The 21,294-nt window shown below is 34.1% G+C and overlaps 1 protein-coding gene across 1 annotated transcript in view; it reads right to left on the reverse strand.

Annotated features, from left to right (window-relative positions):
- The window catches only part of LOC143235785 (cadherin-86C-like), a gene marked incomplete at its 3' end in the record, with an annotated part of 51,042 nt that overhangs the window by 11,236 nt on the left and 18,512 nt on the right, over positions 1 to 21,294 (reverse strand). Inside the window, 6 exon segments of the mRNA XM_076473986.1 lie at positions 2,339 to 2,503; positions 2,897 to 3,055; positions 4,102 to 4,299; positions 4,533 to 4,654; positions 9,028 to 9,106; positions 12,972 to 13,112. Of these exon segments, the coding sequence (XP_076330101.1) occupies positions 2,339 to 2,503; positions 2,897 to 3,055; positions 4,102 to 4,299; positions 4,533 to 4,654; positions 9,028 to 9,106; positions 12,972 to 13,112 (864 nt within the window).

Genomic DNA, 21,294 nt, shown 5'->3' on the forward strand with positions numbered 1-21,294 from the left:
ATCTTTGTGGACAGTAACAAACTAACTTAGTTAAATATTTATGGCTAAGAAAGTACTAACTAACCTCAATATTTATGGTAATAACGCACTAACTTACCTCAATATATGTCACTAATAACATACTAACTAACCTCAATATTTGACGCTAATAATCTATTAACTTACCTCAATTTACATAAGTAATAACGTGCTAACTTACTTAAATATTAGCGATTAATAGCATACTAAAGTACCTAAATATTATTGGCTAATAAAGTAATACCTTACACCAATATTTGTAATTTATAACGTACAAACTCATATCAATATTTGTGTCTAATAAAGTAGTAACTTGCATCAGTAATTGTGATTAATAATGTACTAACTTAAATCAATAATTGTTATTAATAACAAACTAATGTACATCAATAATTGTTATTAATAACGTACTAATTTACTTAAATATTTGTCACTACTAACAAAATAACTTACATCAATACTTGTGATTAATAACGTACTAACTTAAATCAATAATTGTTATTAACAACAAACTAATGTACATCAATAATTGTGATTAATAACATACTAATTTACTTAAATATTTGTCATTACTAACAAAATAACTTACATCAATAATTGTGATTAATAACGTACTAGCTTACATCAATATTTGTCATTACTAACAAAATAACTTACATCAATACTTGTGATTAATAATGTGCTCACTTACCTCAATATTTGTAGATAATAAAGTACTAAGTTAACTCATTACTTGTTTTTAACAACGTGCTAAATTACATCAGTATGTGTGATTAATAACGTACTAACTTAACTCAATAATTGTTATTAATAACGTACTAGTTTACTTCAATATTTGTCATTAATAACGTACTAACTTAAATCAATATTAGTCAATAATAACGTACTAACTTAAATCAGTATTAGTCAATAATAACGTACTAACTTACATCAATATTTGTGAATAATAACGTACTACCTCACACCAGTATTTGTGGCTAATAAAGTACTAACTCAAATCAATAATTGTTTTTAATAACGTTCTAACTTACATCAATATTTGTGATTAATAATGTACTACCTCACACCAGTATTTGTGGCTAATAAAGTACTAACTCAAATCAATAATTGTTTTTAATAACGTTCTAACTTACATCAATATTTGTGATTAATAATGTACTGACATAAAATCAATAACTGTTATTAATAACGTACTAACTTAAATCAATATTAGTGATTAATAACGTACTAATTCATCTCAATATTTGTAATGAATAATGTGCTAACTTACCTCAATATTTGTAGATAATAATGTACTAAGTTAACTCATTACTTGTTTTTAACAACGAACTAACTTACATGAATATTTGTCGCTAGTAAAGTACTGACTTAAATCAATAATTGTCATCAATAATGTTCCAACTTAAATGAATACTTGTGATTAATAACGTACTGACAGGCATCAATATTTGTCATTAATAACGTACTAACTGATATAAATGCTTGTGATTAATAACGTACTAACTGATATAAATACTTGTGATTAATAACATGCTGACATCAATATTTGTCATTAATAACGTACTAATTCATCTAAGTACTTGTGATTAATAACGTACTAACTGATATAAATACTTGTGATTAATAACGTACTAACTGATATCAATATTTGTCATTAATAACGTACTAATTCATCTAAGTACTTGTGATTAATAACGTACTAACTGATATAAATACTTGTGATTAATAACGTACTAATTGATATAAATACTTGTGATTAATAACGTACTAACTGATATAAATACTTGTGATTAATAACGTACTAACTGACATCAATATTTGTCATTAATAACATACTAATTCATCTCAGTACTTGTGATTAATAACGTACTACCTGATATAAATACTTGTGATTAATAACCTACTAACTGACATCAATATTTGTCATTAATAACATCCTAATTCATCTCAGTACTTGTGATTAATAACGTACTACCTGATATAAATACTTGTGATTAATAACCTACTAACTGACATCAATATTTGTCATTAATAACATACTAATTCATCTCAGTACTTGTGATTAATAACGTACTACTTGATATAAATACTTGTGATTAATAACGTACTAACTGATATAAATACTTGTGATTAATAACGTACTAACTGACATCAATATTTGTCATTAATAACATACTAATTCATCTCAGTACTTGTGATTAATAACGTTCTAACTTTCCTTAATATTTTTTGTTGATAAAGTACTAACTTATCTCAATATTTTTGGCTAATAAATAACTAACTTAACTCAATAGTTGTGATTAATAATGTACTAACTTACCTCAATCTTTGTAATAAATGTGCCAGGTTCAGCGTTTTCGGAAATTGAGGCTTCATAACGAAGTTTTTTAAACTGAGGGATGTTGTCGTTAACGTCCAGGACGTTCACTCTGACCTCTGTTGTTGATGACAAAGGACTGACAGCTTGAGTTTCACGAGCCACTACCTACAGTTGTCATAACAACACTAAAACGTGAGAAGTTGTATAGTAAAGGTACTTTTGTAGTACTACAGGTAATATTGTCTGGTTCATAGTTTTAGATATAATGTACATAAAAGTCCCACATTATAAAACTGGGTTTGTTTTGTGCCAAAAAACTTTGTTTTTTATAAAGTGATGTTCCAAGAATGTCACAATATAAACGTTGGCTTGTCTACGCAGACATAGTCAGAGAAAATAATATATTCTAACCAAGCAAGTTCATGTTTAAGGAAAACAGAAGCCAAGTCTTACTTACAAACCATTTCTTTCTCTTGTTGGTTATTGGCCTCGATAAAAAGAAACCGATGTCTTAAAATTTATTTTTTTCACATACCACTTGATTCAAAACAAACATACGTGAAAATCCAGATATTTCCTATCATTGCTTTCATAGTCAAGAGCGGCAGGATTTTTCACCAAAATGGCGAAATCTACTTGATTCATCCCTGAAGATGGCTGCACATCGAACGTTCCTCCATCACCTTCCAAATATAGTCGAAAAGTTCCGTTTTTACCCTGAAATGAAGTATATTACCTTTACCAATTTTCTTTGTTTGTAACTTATAACAAATATTTACTTTACAAAATTATAAGAGCAAGAGCTGTAGTACAATTCCTATAACTTCATTACAGACGCATATAAGATGTGTGCTGCAGGTGTTACAAATTCATTATAAACACCAAGATATGTACTACTACAGGTGTTACAAATTCATTATAAACACCAAGATATGTACTACTACAGGTGTTACAAATTCATTATAAACATGTGAATAAGAAGTGTACTAAAAATGTTACAAGTTAATTATAAACATCTGGATAAGATATGTGCTACAAATGTTACAAGTTCATTATAAACACCTGGATAAGATGTATATTACAAATGTTACAAGTTCATTATAAACACCAAGATAAGATGTGTATTACAAATGTTACAAGTTAATTGTAAAAACATGCATAAAATGTGTGCTACAAATGTTACAAATTCACTACAGGTAGATAAATGTGTGCTACAAATGTTACAAGTTAATTACAGACACGTGAATAACGTGTGTGCTACAGATGACAACTGCCAGTCTTCCAAATATAATTCAAATTCAAGCAAGACGCATTATTTTTGATAAAATTTTTATTATCCAAACAATAACTAAAATACACGAACAGATTAATTTCTATCACTTAGTTTATTTATTCGTAAATCATATGTGAATTTAATAATAATAATATTTTACGTAAACCGAAAAGGATCTTTCTTTTTAAAAACAATTTTAAAATCGTTTTCCCCACTGGATAATCTGAAAATAGTGTTTCCTCGAAATAGGTTTTCTTCTTCTCATAAAACCGTATATTTACTTGAAATATATTTCCAAGTCCCATGTTCGGAATAGAAACTAGATGATTTTCTATTATTACATTTTTATGGATAATTTTATTCAGAACTTGGATAAGAAGTTTTATGTTTCTTAAAAAACATTTAATTACATTTTAAAATTGGTACACACTTTTAAAGTCTATATTAAAGAAGAGCGTATCCAAACTTTCTGAAATTGAGGCTGTCTCACCTGATCATCATCTGTGACACGACAGATAGTGGCGCCCTCCCATCGAACTGCGGTAAGCGCTGGACTTCCTTCTTCTATCGTTCCTACATATCGAGTACTAGCGAACTTAGGAGGATGGTTTTCAGTGTTCACTAACACCAGCGCCACCTCAGCAGTTGTGTCCATTGGTGGAGCTCCTGATGAAGCTATTTCTCTAGCCTAAATAAATAAATAAATTCTTATCACTAGCGGCAATTATTCTTCCATTTCATGTACTCTGTGAACAATGTTCTCACTGTTATATTTTATTTATATGTCGATTTTACGACAGTTACAAACAACATATAACTTATTTTGTACCAACTTAAATTACATGACTCTTCAACTAGAGTATCTTAAACTTATATTCCTTAATTTTATCACACGCATCATGTAACAAAAAATAAACTAACCCTCACACCAAGTAGTAGTGGAGCGGCAGCTTTGTACTGCCGTCTTAACTCCTTGATTGGTTGAGCTAATATAATCTCTCCACTTGTAGAGTTGATAGTAAAAAACGACACCCAGGGCATATCTTCACCATAAAAACAAAAAGCATTTAATTATGTTCGTCACAAAAAATAATATTTTCAATTAAGTTCATTATTAACATGTTTCTAATCATTTCTTCAAGTATGATTGGATCACTATGTAAGACACTGTTAGGTAAATATTCACTGTTTAAAACAACGTGCGATGGTAAATGTATCATTCATCCACTTTATAAACAACGTTAGAGTAGACTTATTATTGATTCACTGTTTAAACTAAGTGTAAGGGGAGATGTATCATTGACCCACTTTATAAAACAGCGTTAGAGTAGACTTATTATTGATTCACTGTTTAAACTAAGTGTAAGGGGAGATGTATCATTGACCCACTTTATAAAACAGCGTTAGAGTAGACTTATTATTGATTCACTGTTTAAACTAAGTGTAAGGGGAGATGTATCATTGACCCACTCTATAAAACAGCGTTAGAGTAGACTTATTATTGATTCACTGTTTAAACTAAGTGTAAGGGGAGATGTATCATTGACCCACTTTATAAAACAGCGTTAGAGTAGACTTATTATTGATTCACTGCTTAAACTAAGTGTAAGGGGAGATGTATCATTGACCCACTTTATAAAACAGCGTTAGAGTAGACTTATTATTGATTCACTGTTTAAACTAAGTGTAAGGGGAGATGTATCATTGACCCACTTTATAAAACAGCGTTAGAGTAGACTTTTATTGATTCACTGCTTAAACTAAGTGTAAGGGGAGATGTATCATTGATCCACTTCACAAAACAGCGTTAGAGTAGACTTATTATTGATTCACTGTTTAAACTAAGTGTAAGGAGAGATGTATCATTGATCCACTCTATAAAACAGCGTTAGAGTAGACTTATTATTGATTCACTGTTTAAACTAAGTGTAAGGGGAGATGTATCATTGATCCACTCTATAAAACAGCGTTAGAGTAGACTTATTATTGATTCATTGTTTAAACTAAGTGTAAGGGGAGATGTATCATTGACCCACTCTATAAAACAGCGTTAGAGTAGACTTTTATTGATTCACTGCTTAAACTAAGTGTAAGGGGAGATGTATCATTGATCCACTTTACAAAACAGCGTTAGAGTAGACTTATTATTGATTCACTGTTTAAACTAAGTGTAAGGAGAGATGTATCATTGATCCACTCTATAAAACAGCGTTAGAGTAGACTTATTATTGATTCACTGTTTAAACTAAGTGTAAGGAGAGATGTATCATTGATCCACTTTATAAAACAGCGTTAGAGTAGACTTATTATTGATTCACTGTTTAAACTAAGTGTAAGAGGAGATGTATCATTGACCCACTCTATAAAACAGCGTTAGCGTAGACTTATTATTGATTCACTGTTTAAACTAAGTGTAAGGAGAGATGTATCATTGATCCACTTTACAAAACAGCGTTAGAGTAGACTTATTATTGATTCACTGTTTAAACTAAGTGTAAGAGGAGATGTATCATTGACCCACTCTATAAAACAGCGTTAGAGTAGACTTATTATTGATTCACTGTTTAAACTAAGTGTAAGGGGAGATGTATCATTGATCCACTCTATAAAACAGCGTTAGAGTAGACTTATTATTGATTCACTGTTTAAACTAAGTGTAAGGGGAGATGTATCATTGATCCACTTTATAAAACAGCGTTAAAGTAGACTTATTATTGATTCACTGTTTAAACTAAGTGTAAGAGGAGATGTATCATTGACCCACTCTATAAAACAGCGTTAGAGTAGACTTATTATTGATTCACTGTTTAAACTAAGTGTAAGGGGAGATGTATCATTGACCCACTCTATAAAACAGCGTTAGAGTAGACTTATTATTGATTCACTGTTTAAACTAAGTGTAAGGGGAGATGTATCATTGATCCACTCTATAAAACAGCGTTAGAGTAGACTTATTATTGATTCACTGTTTAAACTAAGTGTAAGGGGAGATGTATCATTGATCCACTTTATAAAACAGCATTAAAGTAGACTTATTATTGATTCACTGTTTAAACTAAGTGTAAGAGGAGATGTATCATTGACCCACTCTATAAAACAGCGTTAGAGTAGACTTATTATTGATTCACTGTTTAAACTAAGTGTAAGGGGAGATGTACCATTGACCCACTCTATAAAACAGCGTTAGAGTAGACTTATTATTGATTCACTGTTTAAACTAAGTGTAAGGGGAGATGTATCATTGATCCACTTTATAAAACAGCGTTAGAGTAGACTTATTATTGATTCACTGTTTAAACTAAGTGTAAGGGGAGATGTATCATTGATCCACTCTATAAAACAGCGTTAGAGTAAACTTATGATTGATTCACTGTTTAAACTAAGTGTAAGGGGAGATGTATCATTGATCCACTTTACAAAACAGCGTTAGAGTAGACTTATTATTGATTCACTGTTTAAATTAAGTGTAAGGGGAGATGTATCATTGACCCACTCTATAAAGCAGCGTTAGAGATGTATTATTGGTGAACAACACTATAAACAATGTGTATGATGAATACACTGGTATTTGTTCAGATGTGAGAAAACAGCACTCTGAACAATGTGTTGGGTGAATGTATGATAGATACATTGGTCTTTGTTCAGATATAACGAAAAATCACTATAAATAGAGAGTAATGCAGTTAATAGCACCAGATGTATCTTACAAATTAAGAGCTTCATTTGGGACACAGTTTCTTCAAAACATGTGTAAGACTTAGTTGATGGTTTTTGTTGTTGTGGAACGAGCAGTTCCTCATGGTTTTTTGACGAGAAAAAACATTCGTGATTTCGTATGAAGAGTTATGATAAAATATGCATGTTTGCTTGTGAAAATTCCTGGTAAGAACCTATTATCACTTATGATTCAGATAATATTATTAAATCTAGGTGTTTATGTAGCATTACATATTGTTCCAGCTCTGTTTAGTATTTGTGAATTTCATTTTTTAATTAATAGTAATGATTCAACTCATAATTACCAGCAGTGGTTGTTTAAGGTAATAATAGTCATGGTTATGAGTTAAATTCTAATCTCTAGCAATGGTTACATGAGGTATCTATAGCTCTAGTTATCATTTAAGCTGCAACTACTAGAAATGGTTAGGTGACATATTAACAGTTATGCTAATGTTTTAAACTGTTACTTCTATTAGTGGTTATTTTAAATATTGATAGCCATGGTTACAAAATACAGTAATTTAAAGTACTCAAATATCATCCAGTTAATACACTTGAACCTTTGTAATGTTAATATGAAAAAGTTGTTGTGTTATGTTCAATTATGTATAGGTTTACTGTGAAAATGAGACAGTTGTTGTGTTGTGTTCAGTTCTGTATAGGTTTACTGTGAAGATGAGACAGTTGTTGGAGTGTGTTCAATTATGTATAGGTTTACTGTGAAGATGAGACAGTTGTTGGAGTGTGTTCAATTATGTATAGGTTTACTGTGAAGATGAGACAGCTGTTGTGTTATGTTCAATTATGTATAGGTTTACTGTGAAGATAACACAGTTGTTGTGTTGTGTTCAGTTCTGTATAGGTTTACTGTGAAGATGACACAGTTGTTGGAGTGTGTTCCATTATGTATAGGTTTACTGTGAAGATGAGACAGTTGTTGTGTTGTGTTCAATTCTGTATAGGTTTACTGTGAAGATAACACAGTTGTTGTGTTGTGTTCAGTTCTGTATAGGTTTACTGTGAAGATGACACAGTTGTTGGAGTGTGTTCCATTATGTATAGGTTCACTGTGAAGATGAGACAGTTGTTGGAGTGTGTTCAGTTCTGTATAGGTTTACTGTGAAGATGACACAGTTGTTGTGTTATGTTCAATTATGTATAGGTTTACTGTGAAGATGACACAGTTGTTGTGTTATGTTCAATTATGTATAGGCTTACTGTGAAGATAAGACAGTTGTTGGGTTGTGTTGAGTTCCGTATAGGTTTACTGTAAAGATGAGACAGTTGTTGTGTTATGTTCAATTATGTATAGGCTTACTGTGAAGATAAGACAGTTGTTGGGTTGTGTTGAGTTCCGTATAGGTTTACTGTGAAGATGAGACAGTTGTTGTGTTGTGTTCAGTTCTGTATAGGTTTACTGTGAAGATGACACAGTTGTTGGGTTGAGTTCCGTATAGGTTTACTGTGAAGATGAGACAGTTGTTGTGTTCAGTTCTGCAGAGGTTGAATGTGTAAAATACGACTGTCATTTTGTGGTGTGAAAATGAAAGGATCTTGCAACTACTATTATAGTTGATAATGAGAGTATTAGTTTATATATTTAATTTCTTTCATCAGAGATTGTAGTAAAAGTAAAAACTGAAAAGCTCGTCCTTTGAATATTAAAAAGTAACATTATTAAATTAACATCCTTCACCTGTTACCAAACTATAGGAGATGTTACGCTGGTCCCCAAAATCTCCATCTTCGGCATGAACTCTTATGACGTTGTTACCCTGTCAAATAAAAACTGTAATTTGATGACTGTCCAAGTCTCTCTGTGTGTATCACAGGCTAAGAATATATTCGTTAAACTAGGATAGTGCACATTACAAAATATTATAAAGATTAGGATAGGTCAGTGTTCACTCAAAGATTATATTGGTTAGACTAGAATGGTGTACTGTATAAGGTAATATAGTGATTAGGTTAGGTTAGTGTACAAGTTAATATTGGTTAGACTTAGAGAGAGCACCACACAACATATTATAACGAATAAGTTAGATTAGTGACCAGTCCAAGATTATATAGGTTAGACTTTGAGAAAGCACTGTACAAGATATAACAGTGATTACGTTAGGTTCGTTTAAGGTTCAAAATGATATTGGTTACACTTGGACAATATACTGCACAAGATATTATAAGAGACAAGATTAGAATAGTGTACAGTGCAAGATTATATTGGTTAAACTTGGAGAGTGCAATACAATATACACTGCTGGCTAAAATCTTAAGGCCAATGAACATAAAGAAAAAAATATGCATTTTGCATTGTTAGACTCAACCATTTATTTGAGTAGAACTTCGAAAGATGAAAATAAGAAAAGGGAAAATGAAAAAAAAAACTTCTTAACATTTAATAGGGAAAATGTGAACACCATGAAATTAGCCTAAATGCTAGCTGGTCAAAAGTTAAAAACCATACCAAAAAGAAGTCCTAAACATGGTAGGAAATGCCCAACAAGAGGTCTCAGTAGTGAGTTGCACGGCCATCATTATGAATAACTACAAACATTCGCTTTGACATGGTCGACATAAACGTTCACAGAAGGTTGGCTGGAATGTTATTCCAAGTGGTTAAGATGGTTTCACGAAGATCATGCACTGTTTGGAATTGACATCCACTTGTATAATTTCCTTTGCCATCCACCCCCAAACATTTTCAGTGGGGTTCAGTTCGGGCGAACACGCTGGATGGTCCAAAAGAATCACGTTATTCGCCATGAAAAAAGTCCTTTGTCCTACGGGCATCGTGGATTGCAGCATTGTCCTGCTGAAAGATCCAGTCATTTCCACACAAGTGAGGACCTTCAGTCAATAAGGATGCTCCCTCCACATGCCAATGTAGCCAGCTGCTGTTTGACGCTCCTGTATTACCTGAAGCTCCATTGTTCCATGGAAGGAGAAAGCACCCCAGATCATGATGGAACTTTCTCCACTGTGTCGTGTAGAAAATGTCTCTGGTGGGATATCCTTAGCGTGCCAGTAATGTTGGAAGCCATTTGGACCATCCTGGTTAAATTTTTTCTCATCAGAGAACAAAACATTGATTCACGTTTCTACGTCCCATGTTTGGTGCTTCTCAGCAAAGTTTAACCGAGCTGTTTCGTGGTGTGGAAGGAGGCGTGGCTTTTGAAGACGATTACGGTTTTTAAAGCCTTTTTCTCGTAGATGCCATCTTATTGTTCTTGAGCTGCATTCTGCATCCGTAAGGGCCTTAATCTGGTTCGACTATCGGCTGGTGTCTTGCCGGACAACCCATCAAATCCTCCTGCTCAACGCCGGCAAAATTTTCTTGGGCCGACCACTTGAAATTCTCGTTCTGTATTTATCAAGGTCTTTTAAGAAATTTGTAACAGCAGTTTTACTACGCTCAATTTCACCAGCGATAGTACGTTGAGAGAGACCTTGCTTTTACAGCTCGACAATTCTGCCACGTTTAAACTCTGTTAACTTTTTAGCCTTTGCCATGTTTTTACCAAATGTAACACAGGAGATGTCAGTGGGAGATGTTGACAACGCTAATGCTTGAACACAAATGACTAAATTTCGTTACGTGTTTACCGATTAACGCTTCGCTTCAGTATGGTCTTAAACTTTTGACCAGCTAGTATTTAGGCTAATTTCATAGTGTTCACATGTTCTCTAGTAGATACTAGCAAGTTTTTTATTTTTATTTTCTCTTTTCTTATTTTCATCTTTCAATGTCTCTTATGTCTCTAATTTCATAGTGTTCACATGTTCTCTAGTAGATACTAACAAGTTTTTTATTTTTATTTTCTCTTTTCTTATTTTCATCTTTCAATGCTCTACTCAAACAAGTGGTTGAGTCTAACAAAACAAAATGCATATTTTTTCTTTATGTTTATTGGCCTTAAGATTTTAGCCAGCATTGTATATTAGTGTGATTAGATTAGTTTAGTGTACAGCTCAAGATTACATTGGTTAGACTGTGAGAGTGCACTGTACAAGACATTACAGCGATTAGGTTAGATTAGTGTACAGTTCAAGATTACATTGGCTAGACTATGAGAGTGCACTGTACAAGACATTACAGCGATTAGGTTAGATTAGTGTACAGTTCAAGATTACATTGGTTAGACTATGAGAGTGCACTGTACAAGACATTACAGCGATTAGGTTAGTTTAGTGTACAGTTCAAGGTTACATTGGTTAGACTAGGATAATGCACTGTATAAGATATTATAGATTACGTCAGGTTAGTGTGCGGTCCAAGATTATGTTGGATAGACTAGGATAGTGCACTATACAAGATATTATAGTGATTAGGTTAGGTTAGTGTACAGTCCAATATTATATTAGTTAGACTAGGATAATGCACTGTATAAGATATTATAGATTACATCAGGTTAGTGTGCGGTCCAAAATTATGTTGGTTAGACCAGGATAGTGCACTGTACAAGATGTTATAGTGATTAGGTTAAGTTAGTGTACAGTCCAATATTATATTGGTTAGAACTGGAGAGTGCACTGTACAAGATGTTACAGTGATTAGGTTAGGTAAATGTACAGTCCGTGATTATATTGGTTAAACAAGGAGAGTGCACTGCAAAATATATTATAGTGATAAAATTACGTTAGTGTACAGTTCAAGATTATATTGGTTAGACTAGAAGAGTGGATTACACAATATACTATAGTGATTAAGTGAGGTTAGTGTACAGTCCAAGATTATATTGGTTAGACCAGGAGAGTGCATTACACAATATATTATAGTGATTAAGTGAGGTTAGTGTACAGTCCAAGATTATATAGATTGGATTAGCATAGTGCATTACACAATATACTATAGTGATTAAGTGAGGTTAGTGTACAGTCCAAGATTACATTGGTTAGACCAGGAGAGTGCATTACACAATATATTATAGTGATTAAGTGAGGTTAGTGTACAGTCCAAGATTATATAGATTGGATTAGCATAGTGCACTGTACAAGATATTATTGTGATTAGGTTAGGTTAATGTACAGTTGAAGATTATATTGGTTAGACTAGGACGGTGTCCTTTTCACGATTATAAAGGTTAGGTTATGTTAGTGCATGGGCCGTATTACATATATTAACATAATGATTAGGAACAACAGGGGACCTATTGGTTTATCTCGACTATTCCATCCTATTAGCCAAACTAAAACTATTAAATAAATAACTTGAATGAGAAAAAAAAGCCAGCCCTTATCATTGATACACTGTCGAGCTTTCCTTTAAAGTATCTGAAATTCACTGCATTCACAACAACTCATTCCATAGGTTAGTGTATTGTCAAGTATTGTATTAGTTTGGATAGGTTACTGGACTATTGAATATTATGGTAATTACTGCAGTTTTAATGCACAGATAAAATTATATGAATTTAAGGTTTCTTATATAAGTTTCTTTAGTTTTTTCAAGCCACAAATGTAAACTGACGTAGCTCTGAACAAACAATAATTTCATAACTTTCTTCTCTCTACACAGAATAAAACAACGAGGTTTCAAGATATTTATCTCTATGTGGAGAAACAAATAACGTAATGATTAGTTGACTTTACTCAAAGTTCAACAGGGTGTTTGCAATAAAACTGGTTGTAGTAATAACCCACCGGCTTGAGGCTTTCTGATACCCTAACTACTGACGGAAGATCCATGAAGATGGGGGGAGTGTCTTGGACATCCTCTACTGTCACTACAATGTCTACCTCCGCTATGTTTCTTGTATCAACCGTCTCGTTCGTCCAAGCATTCTGAAAGATAAAGCGGAAGTCTTTGATAGTTTCCAACTTTTTGAATGCTTACTTTACAGAGGTAAATCCGGCAAGTCACTCCCTTTTTGTACTTCACGTGTAAACTTATTTATAACCACTATCAGTATTTATAGACCATTAATATAATTCATTGTGCTTACGTTCTATACAATCCATTTTTATAATTCATGTTAATGGTGTTATGTAAGAGACCTCGAAGATCAGAAATAGCTATCTACAGTTTATGTCTGCTAACAAGAAAAAGGCAATAAGATAACAGTACCTGCTGCTTACGTTGCTGCTATTACACAAAACAAGGTAACAGCACCAATCGCTTACGTTGCTGCTATTACACAAAACAAGGTAACAGCACCAACCGCTTATGTTGCTGCTATTACACGAAACAAGGTAAAGCACAAACTAACGTGGCAGGGGTTTAGTTTAGAGAGAGAGAAATCAGAAGATTTCTGTCTCCAACTGGGGTGTTCAGGAACGTTGTGGTTCCTCATCGTCCCCTTTCGTGGAAGGTTATTGAATTTAGCTGGGGTTATTTTGTTTTTCTTTTATTTTGACTCTTTTTTGGGTGAATGAGTGAAGTTGGTAATAATTAATGTTCATATTCATGAGCGAGGCAAAGGTAGCACCGGAGAAAACAGCCAGAACTCGTCCCGAAAAGCAGATGGCATAGTAAATGGTTAATAGTTCAAATGACCGTCAGATTATAATGCCCCTACAGCTGAAAGGGCGAGCATGTTGGGGCGACAGGGATTCGAACCCGCGACCCTTGGATTAAGACGAAACAAGGTAACAGCACCAACTGCTTATATTGCTGCTATTACACAAAACAAGGTAATAGCACCAATCGCTTGTGTTACTGCTATTACACAAAACAAGGTAACAGCACCAACCGCTTATGTTGCTGCTATTACACGAAACAAGGTAACAGCACCAATCACTCATGTTGCTGCTATTACATGAAACAAGGCAACAGCACCAACCGCTTAGATTGCTGCTATTACACAAAACAAGGTAACAGCACCAATCGCTGATGTTGCTGCTATTACACGAAACAAGGTAACAACACCAATCACTTATGTTGCTGCTATTACACAAAACAAGGTAACAGCACCAATCACTTATGTTGATGCTATTATACGGGATTAATTTACACGCCCGGAAGCTAGAGCTGAAGAGCGTGTTCAGTGGTACATCATAGCTCAACCTTGAACTTAACTGTAAGGTGAGGGTTAATCTTTTTACTCTAAACAAGTTTATATATGATGATCTGAATTCCCGGAAATTATATTAATGAACGTATTAGTAAAAGGTAACAGATTTCTTAAGGCAAGCTGTAGAAAGATGCTTAATTTATTAACTTTGGGGTGATGAGAATGCCCATGTTACTGTTATGTGAGCAACCCAGTGTTCAACAACTAACAAAACTATTAACATGAGTATGTGTGGGTTTGACATTGATAGAGAAAAGTGTATGTTGGGAAAGCAGGTTTGATGTTTTAATATGCTACGACAGTAAAATATTCCTAAAAGAAATGTCTGTATGTAAGTTTTATATCAAATAATCTTAGATGGTCCCAGTAAATTAAATATAATAAGTCCATGAAATCATTGTTTGTAAGAAATGGCATCCATATAAGCTTCGAATTTATTCATTTAACGTAAACTAAACTCACCGGTCCCAGTATCTACCGACGATAAACATTACTAAACTCACCAGTCCTAGTATCTACAAACGGTAAACAATACTAAACTCACCAGTCCTAGTATCTACAGACGGTAAACATTACTAAACGCACTATTTCTAGTATCTGTAGCTTGTATACACGTTACTAAACTCATTACTCATAGTATCTTCAGACGGCAAAAATTACTAAACTAATCAGTTCTAGTGTCTACAAACTGTACACGTTACTAAACTCATGAGTTCTAGTGTCTGTAAACTGTACCCGTTACAAAACTCATTAATTCTAGTGTCTGTAAACTGTACACGTTACTAAACTCATTAGTTCTAGTGTCTGTAAACTACGTTACTAAACTCATTAGTTCTAGTGTCTGTAAACTACGTTACTAAACTCATCAGTTCTAGTGTCTGTAAACTACGTTACTAAACTCATTAGTTCTAGTGTCTGCAAACTACGTTACTAAACTCATCAGTTCTAGTGTCTGTAAACTGTACACGTTACTAAACTCATTAGTTCTAGTGTCTGTAAACTACGTTACTAAACTCATTAGTTCTAATGTCTGAAAACTACGTTACTAAACTCATCAGTTCTAGTGTCTGTAAACTGTACACGTTACTAAACTCATCAGTTCTAGTGTCTGTAAACTATACACGTTACTGTACACACCAGTTCTAGTGTCTGTAGACTGTACACGTTACTAAACTCATCAGTTCTAGTATCTGTATACTGTACACGTTACTGAACTCAAAAATGCTAGTGTCTGTAGATGGTATATGATACTGAACTCAAAAATGCTAGTGTCTGTAGACTGTACACGTTACTACGTTACTAAACCACCAGTTCTAATATCTGTATACTGTACACGTTACTGAACACACCAGTTCTAGTATCTGTATACTATACACGTTACTGAACACACCAGTTCTAGTATATGTATACTGTACACGTTACTGAACACACCAGTTCTAGTATCTGTATACTGTACACGTTACTGAACACATCAGTTATAGTATCTGTAAACTGTACACGTTACTGAAAACACCAGTTCTAGTATCTGCAGACTGTACACGATACTGAACACATCAGTTCTAGTATCTGTACACTGAACACGTTACTGAACACACCAGTTCTAGTATCTGTAGACTGTAAATGTTACTGAACACACCAGTTTTAGTATCTGTATACTTTACACGTTACTGAAATAATCAGTTCTAATATCTGTATAATGTACACGTTAGTGAACACACCAGTACTAATATCTGTAGACTGTACACGTTACTGAAATAATCAGTTCTAATATCTGTATAATGTACACGTTAGTGAACACACCAGTACTAATATCTGTAGACTGTACACGTTACTGAACTCACCAATGCTGGTATCTGTAAACTGTACACGTTACTGAACTCACCAATGGTAGTATCTGTATATTGTACACTTTACTGAACTCAAAAATGCTAATGTCTGTAGATGGTACATGATACTGAACTCACCAATGCTAGTATCTGTAGATGGTACATGATTCTGAACTCACCAATGCTAGTACCTGTAGATGGTACATGATACTGAACTCAAAAATGCGAGTATCTGTAGATGGTGCATGATACTGAACTCACCAATGCTAGTATCTGTATACTGTACACGTTACTGAACTCAAAAATGCTAGTGTCTGTAAATGGTACATGATACTGAACTCACCAATGCTAGTATCTATAGATGGTACATGATACTGAACTCACCAATGCTAGAATCTGTATACTGTACATGTTACTGAACATATCAGTTCTGGTATCTACAGACGGTAGACGTTACTAAATTCACCAGTCCTAGTATCTACAGACGGTTAGCATTACTAAACGCACTATTTATAGTATCAGTAGACTGTATACACTTACTGTACTCATTACTCATAGTATCTTCAGATGGCAAAAATTACTAAATTCATCAGTTCTAGTGTCTGTAAACTGTAATCGTTACTAAACTCATTAGTTCTAGTGTCTGTAAACTGTACACGTTACTACACTCATCTGTTCTAGTGTCTGTAAACTATACACGTTACTGTACACACCAGTTCTAGTGTCTGTAGACTGTACACGTTACTAAACTCATCAGTTCTAGTATCTGTATACTGTACATGATACTGAACACACCAGTTCTAGTATCTGTACACTGTACACGTTACTGAACTCAAAAATGCTAGTATCTGTAGATGGTGCATGACACTGAACTCAAAAATGCTAGTGTCTGTAGACTGTACACGTTACTAAACACACCAGTTCTAATATCTGTATAATGTACACGTTACTAAACACACCAGTCCTAGTATCTGCAGACTGTACACGATACTGAACACATAAGTTCTAGTGTCTGTATACTGAACACGTTCCTGAACACACCAGTTCTAGTATCTGTAGACTGTAAATGTTACTGAACACACCAGTTTTAGTATCTGTATACTTTACACGTTACTGAACACACCAGTTTTAGTATCTGTATACTTTACACGTTACTGAACACATCAGTTCTAATATCTGTATGCTGTAAATGATACTGAAATAATCAGTTCTAATATCTGTATAATGTACACGTTAGTGAACACACCAGTACAAGTATCTGTAGACTGTACACGTTACTGAACTCACCAATGCTGGTATCTGTATAATGTACACGTTGCTGAACTCACCAATGCTAGTATCTGTATATTGTACACTTTACTAAACTCACCAATGGTAGTATATGTAGATGGTACACGTTACTGAACTCAAAAATGCTAGTGTCTGTAGATGGTACATGATACTGAATTCACCAATGCTAGTACCTGTAGATGGTACATGATACTGAACTAACCAATGCTAGTATCTGTAGATGGTACATGATACTGAACTCACCAATGCTAGTATCTGTATACTCTACACGTTACCGAACTCAAAAATGCTAGTGTCTGTAAATGGTACATGATACTGAACTTACCAATGCTAGAATCTGTATACTGTACAAGTTACTGAACACATCAGTTCTGGTATCTACAGACGGTAAACATTACTAAATTCACCAGTCCTAGTATCTACAGACGGTTAGCATTACTAAACGCACTAGTTATAGTATCTGTAGACTGTACACACGTTACTATACTCATTACTCATAGTATCTTCAGACGGCAAAAATTACTAAACTCATCAGTTCTAGTCTGCAAACTGTACACGTTACTAAACTCATCAGTTCTAGTGTCTGCAAACTGTACACGTTACTAAACTCATTAGTTCTAGTGTCTGTAAACTGTACACGTTACTAAACTCATTAGTTCTAGTGTCTGTAAACTGTACACGTTACTAAACTCATCAGTTCTAGTGTCTGCAAACTGTACACGTTACTAAACTCATTAGTTCTAGTGTCTGTAAACTGTAACCGTTACTAAATTCATTAGTTCTAGTGTCTGTAAACTGTACACGTTACTAAACTCATTAATTCTAGTGTCTGTAGACTGTACACGTTACTAAACTCATCAATTGTAGTATCTGTATACTGTACATGATACTGAACACACCAGCTCTAGTATCTGTATACTGTACACGTTACTGAACACACCAGTTCTAGTATCTGTATACTGTACACGTTACTGAACACATCAGTTCTAATATCTATAGACTGTACATGGTACTGAACACACCAGTTTAAGTGTCTGTATAATGTACACGTTACTGAACACATCAGTTCTTGTATCTGTAGACTGTACACGTTACTGAACAAACCAGTCCTAGTATCTGTATAGTGTACACTTTACTCAACACATCAGTTCTAATATCTGTACACTATACATGATACTGAAATAATCAGTCCTAATATCTCTATACTGTACACGTTACTGTACACACCAGTTTTAGTATCTGTATACTGTACACGTTACTGAACACACCAGTTCTAGTATCTGTAGACTGTACACGTTACTGAACACACCAGTTATAATATCTGTATACTGTACACGTTACTGAACACATGAGTTCTAATATCTGTATACTGTACACGTTACTGAACACACCAGTTCTAGTATCTGTATACTGTACACGTTACTGAACACATCAGTTCTAATATCTGTATACTGTACACGTTACTAAACACACCAGTTCTAGTATCAGTAAACTGTACATGTTACTGAACACATCATTTCTAATATCTGTATACTATACATGATACTCAAATAATCAGTTCTAATATCTGTATACTGTACACGTTAGTGAACACACCAGTACTAGTATCTGTAGACTGTACACGTTACTGAACTCACCAATGCTGGTATCTGTAAACTGTACACGTTACTGAACTCATCAATGCTGGTATCTGCAGACTGCACACTTTACTGAACTCAAGAATGCTAGTATCTGTAGATGGTACATGATACTGAACTCAAAAATGTTAGTGTCTGTAGATGGTACATGATACTGAACTCACCAATGCTAGTATCTGTAGATGGTACATGATACTGAACACATCAGTTCTGGTATCTACAGACGGTAAATATTACTACATTCACAAGTCCTAGTATTTACAGACGGTAAACATTACTAAACGCACTAGTGATAGTATCTGTAGACTGTACATGTAACTGAACACACCAGTTCTAGTATCTGTATACTTTACACATTACTGAACACATCAGTTCTAATATCTGTATACTGTACATGATAGTGAAATAATCAGTTCTATTATCTGTATACTGCACACGTTACTGAACACACCAGTTCTAGTATCTGTCGACTGTACACGTTACTGAACAAACCAGTTCTAGTATCTGTATAGTGTACACGTTACTGAACACATTAGTTCTAATATCTGTATACTATACATGATACTGATATAATCAGTTCTAATATCTGTATACTGTACACGTTACTGAACACACCAGTTCTAGTATCTGTAGACTGTACACGTTACTGAACACACCAGTTCTAGTATCTGTATACTTTACACGTTACTGAACACATCAGTTCTACTATCTGTATACTCTACACGTTACTGAACACACCAGTACTAGTATCTGTAGACTATACACATTACTGAACTCACCAATGCTGGTTTCTGTATACTGTACACGTTGCTGAACTCACCAGTACTAGTATCTGTAGACTGTACACTATACTGAACTCACCAATGCTAGTATCTGTATATTGTACACTTTACTGAACTCACCAATGGTAGTATCTGTAGATGGTACAGGTTACTGAACTCAAAAATGCTAGTGTCTGTAGATGGTACATGATACTGATCTCACCAATGCTAGTACCTGTAGATGGTACATGATACTGAACTCACCAATGCTAGTATCTGTATACTGTACACGTTGCTGAACTCACAAGTACTAGTATCTGTAGACTGTACACGTTACTGAACACACCATTTTAGTATCTGTATACTGTAAACGTTACTGAACACATCAATTCTAATATCTGTATACTGTACATGATACTGAACACACCAATTCTAGTGTCTGTAGACTGTACACGTTACTGAACACAGCAGTTCTAATATCTGTATAGTGTACACGTTACTGAACACATTAGTTCTAATATCTGTATACTATACATGATACTGATATAATCAGTTCTAATATCTGTATACTGTACACGTTACTGAACACACCAGTTCTAGTATCTGTAGACTGTACACGTTACTGAACACACCAGTTCTAGTATCTGTATACTTTACACGTTACTGAACACATCAGTTCTAATATCTGTATACTCTACACGTTACTGAACACACCAGTACTAGTATCTGTAGACTATACACATTACTGAACTCACCAATGCTGGTTTCTGTATACTGTACACGTTGCTGAACTCACCAGTACTAGTATCTGTAGACTGTACACTATACTGAACTCACCAATGCTAGTATCTGTATATTGTACACTTTACTGAACTCACCAATGGTAGTATCTGTAGATGGTACAGGTTACTGAACTCAAAAATGCTAGTGTCTGTAGATGGTACATGATACTGATCTCACCAATGCTAGTACCTGTAGATGGTACATGATACTGAACTCACCAATGCTAGTATCTGTATACTGTACACGTTGCTGAACTCACAAGTACTAGTATCTGTAGACTGTACACGTTACTGAGCTCACCAATGCTGGTATCTGTAGACTGTACACTTTACTGAACTTACTAATGCTAGTATCTGTATATTGTACACTTTACTGAACTCACCAATGCTGGTATCTGTATACTGTACACGTTGCTGAACTAACAAATACTAGTATCTGTATACTGTACACGTTACTGAACACACCATTTTAGTATCTGTATACTGTAAACGTTACTGAACACATCAATTCTAATATCTGTATACTGTACATGATACTGAACACACCAATTCTAGTGTCTGTAGACTGTACACGTTACTGAACACAGCAGTTCTAATATCTGTATACTGTACACGTCAATGAACACACCAGTTCTAGTATCTGTAGACTGTACACGT

This window comes from Tachypleus tridentatus, chromosome 12, assembly GCF_004210375.1.
Source record: "Tachypleus tridentatus isolate NWPU-2018 chromosome 12, ASM421037v1, whole genome shotgun sequence".
Classification (NCBI taxonomy): Eukaryota; Metazoa; Arthropoda; class Merostomata; order Xiphosura; family Limulidae; genus Tachypleus; species Tachypleus tridentatus.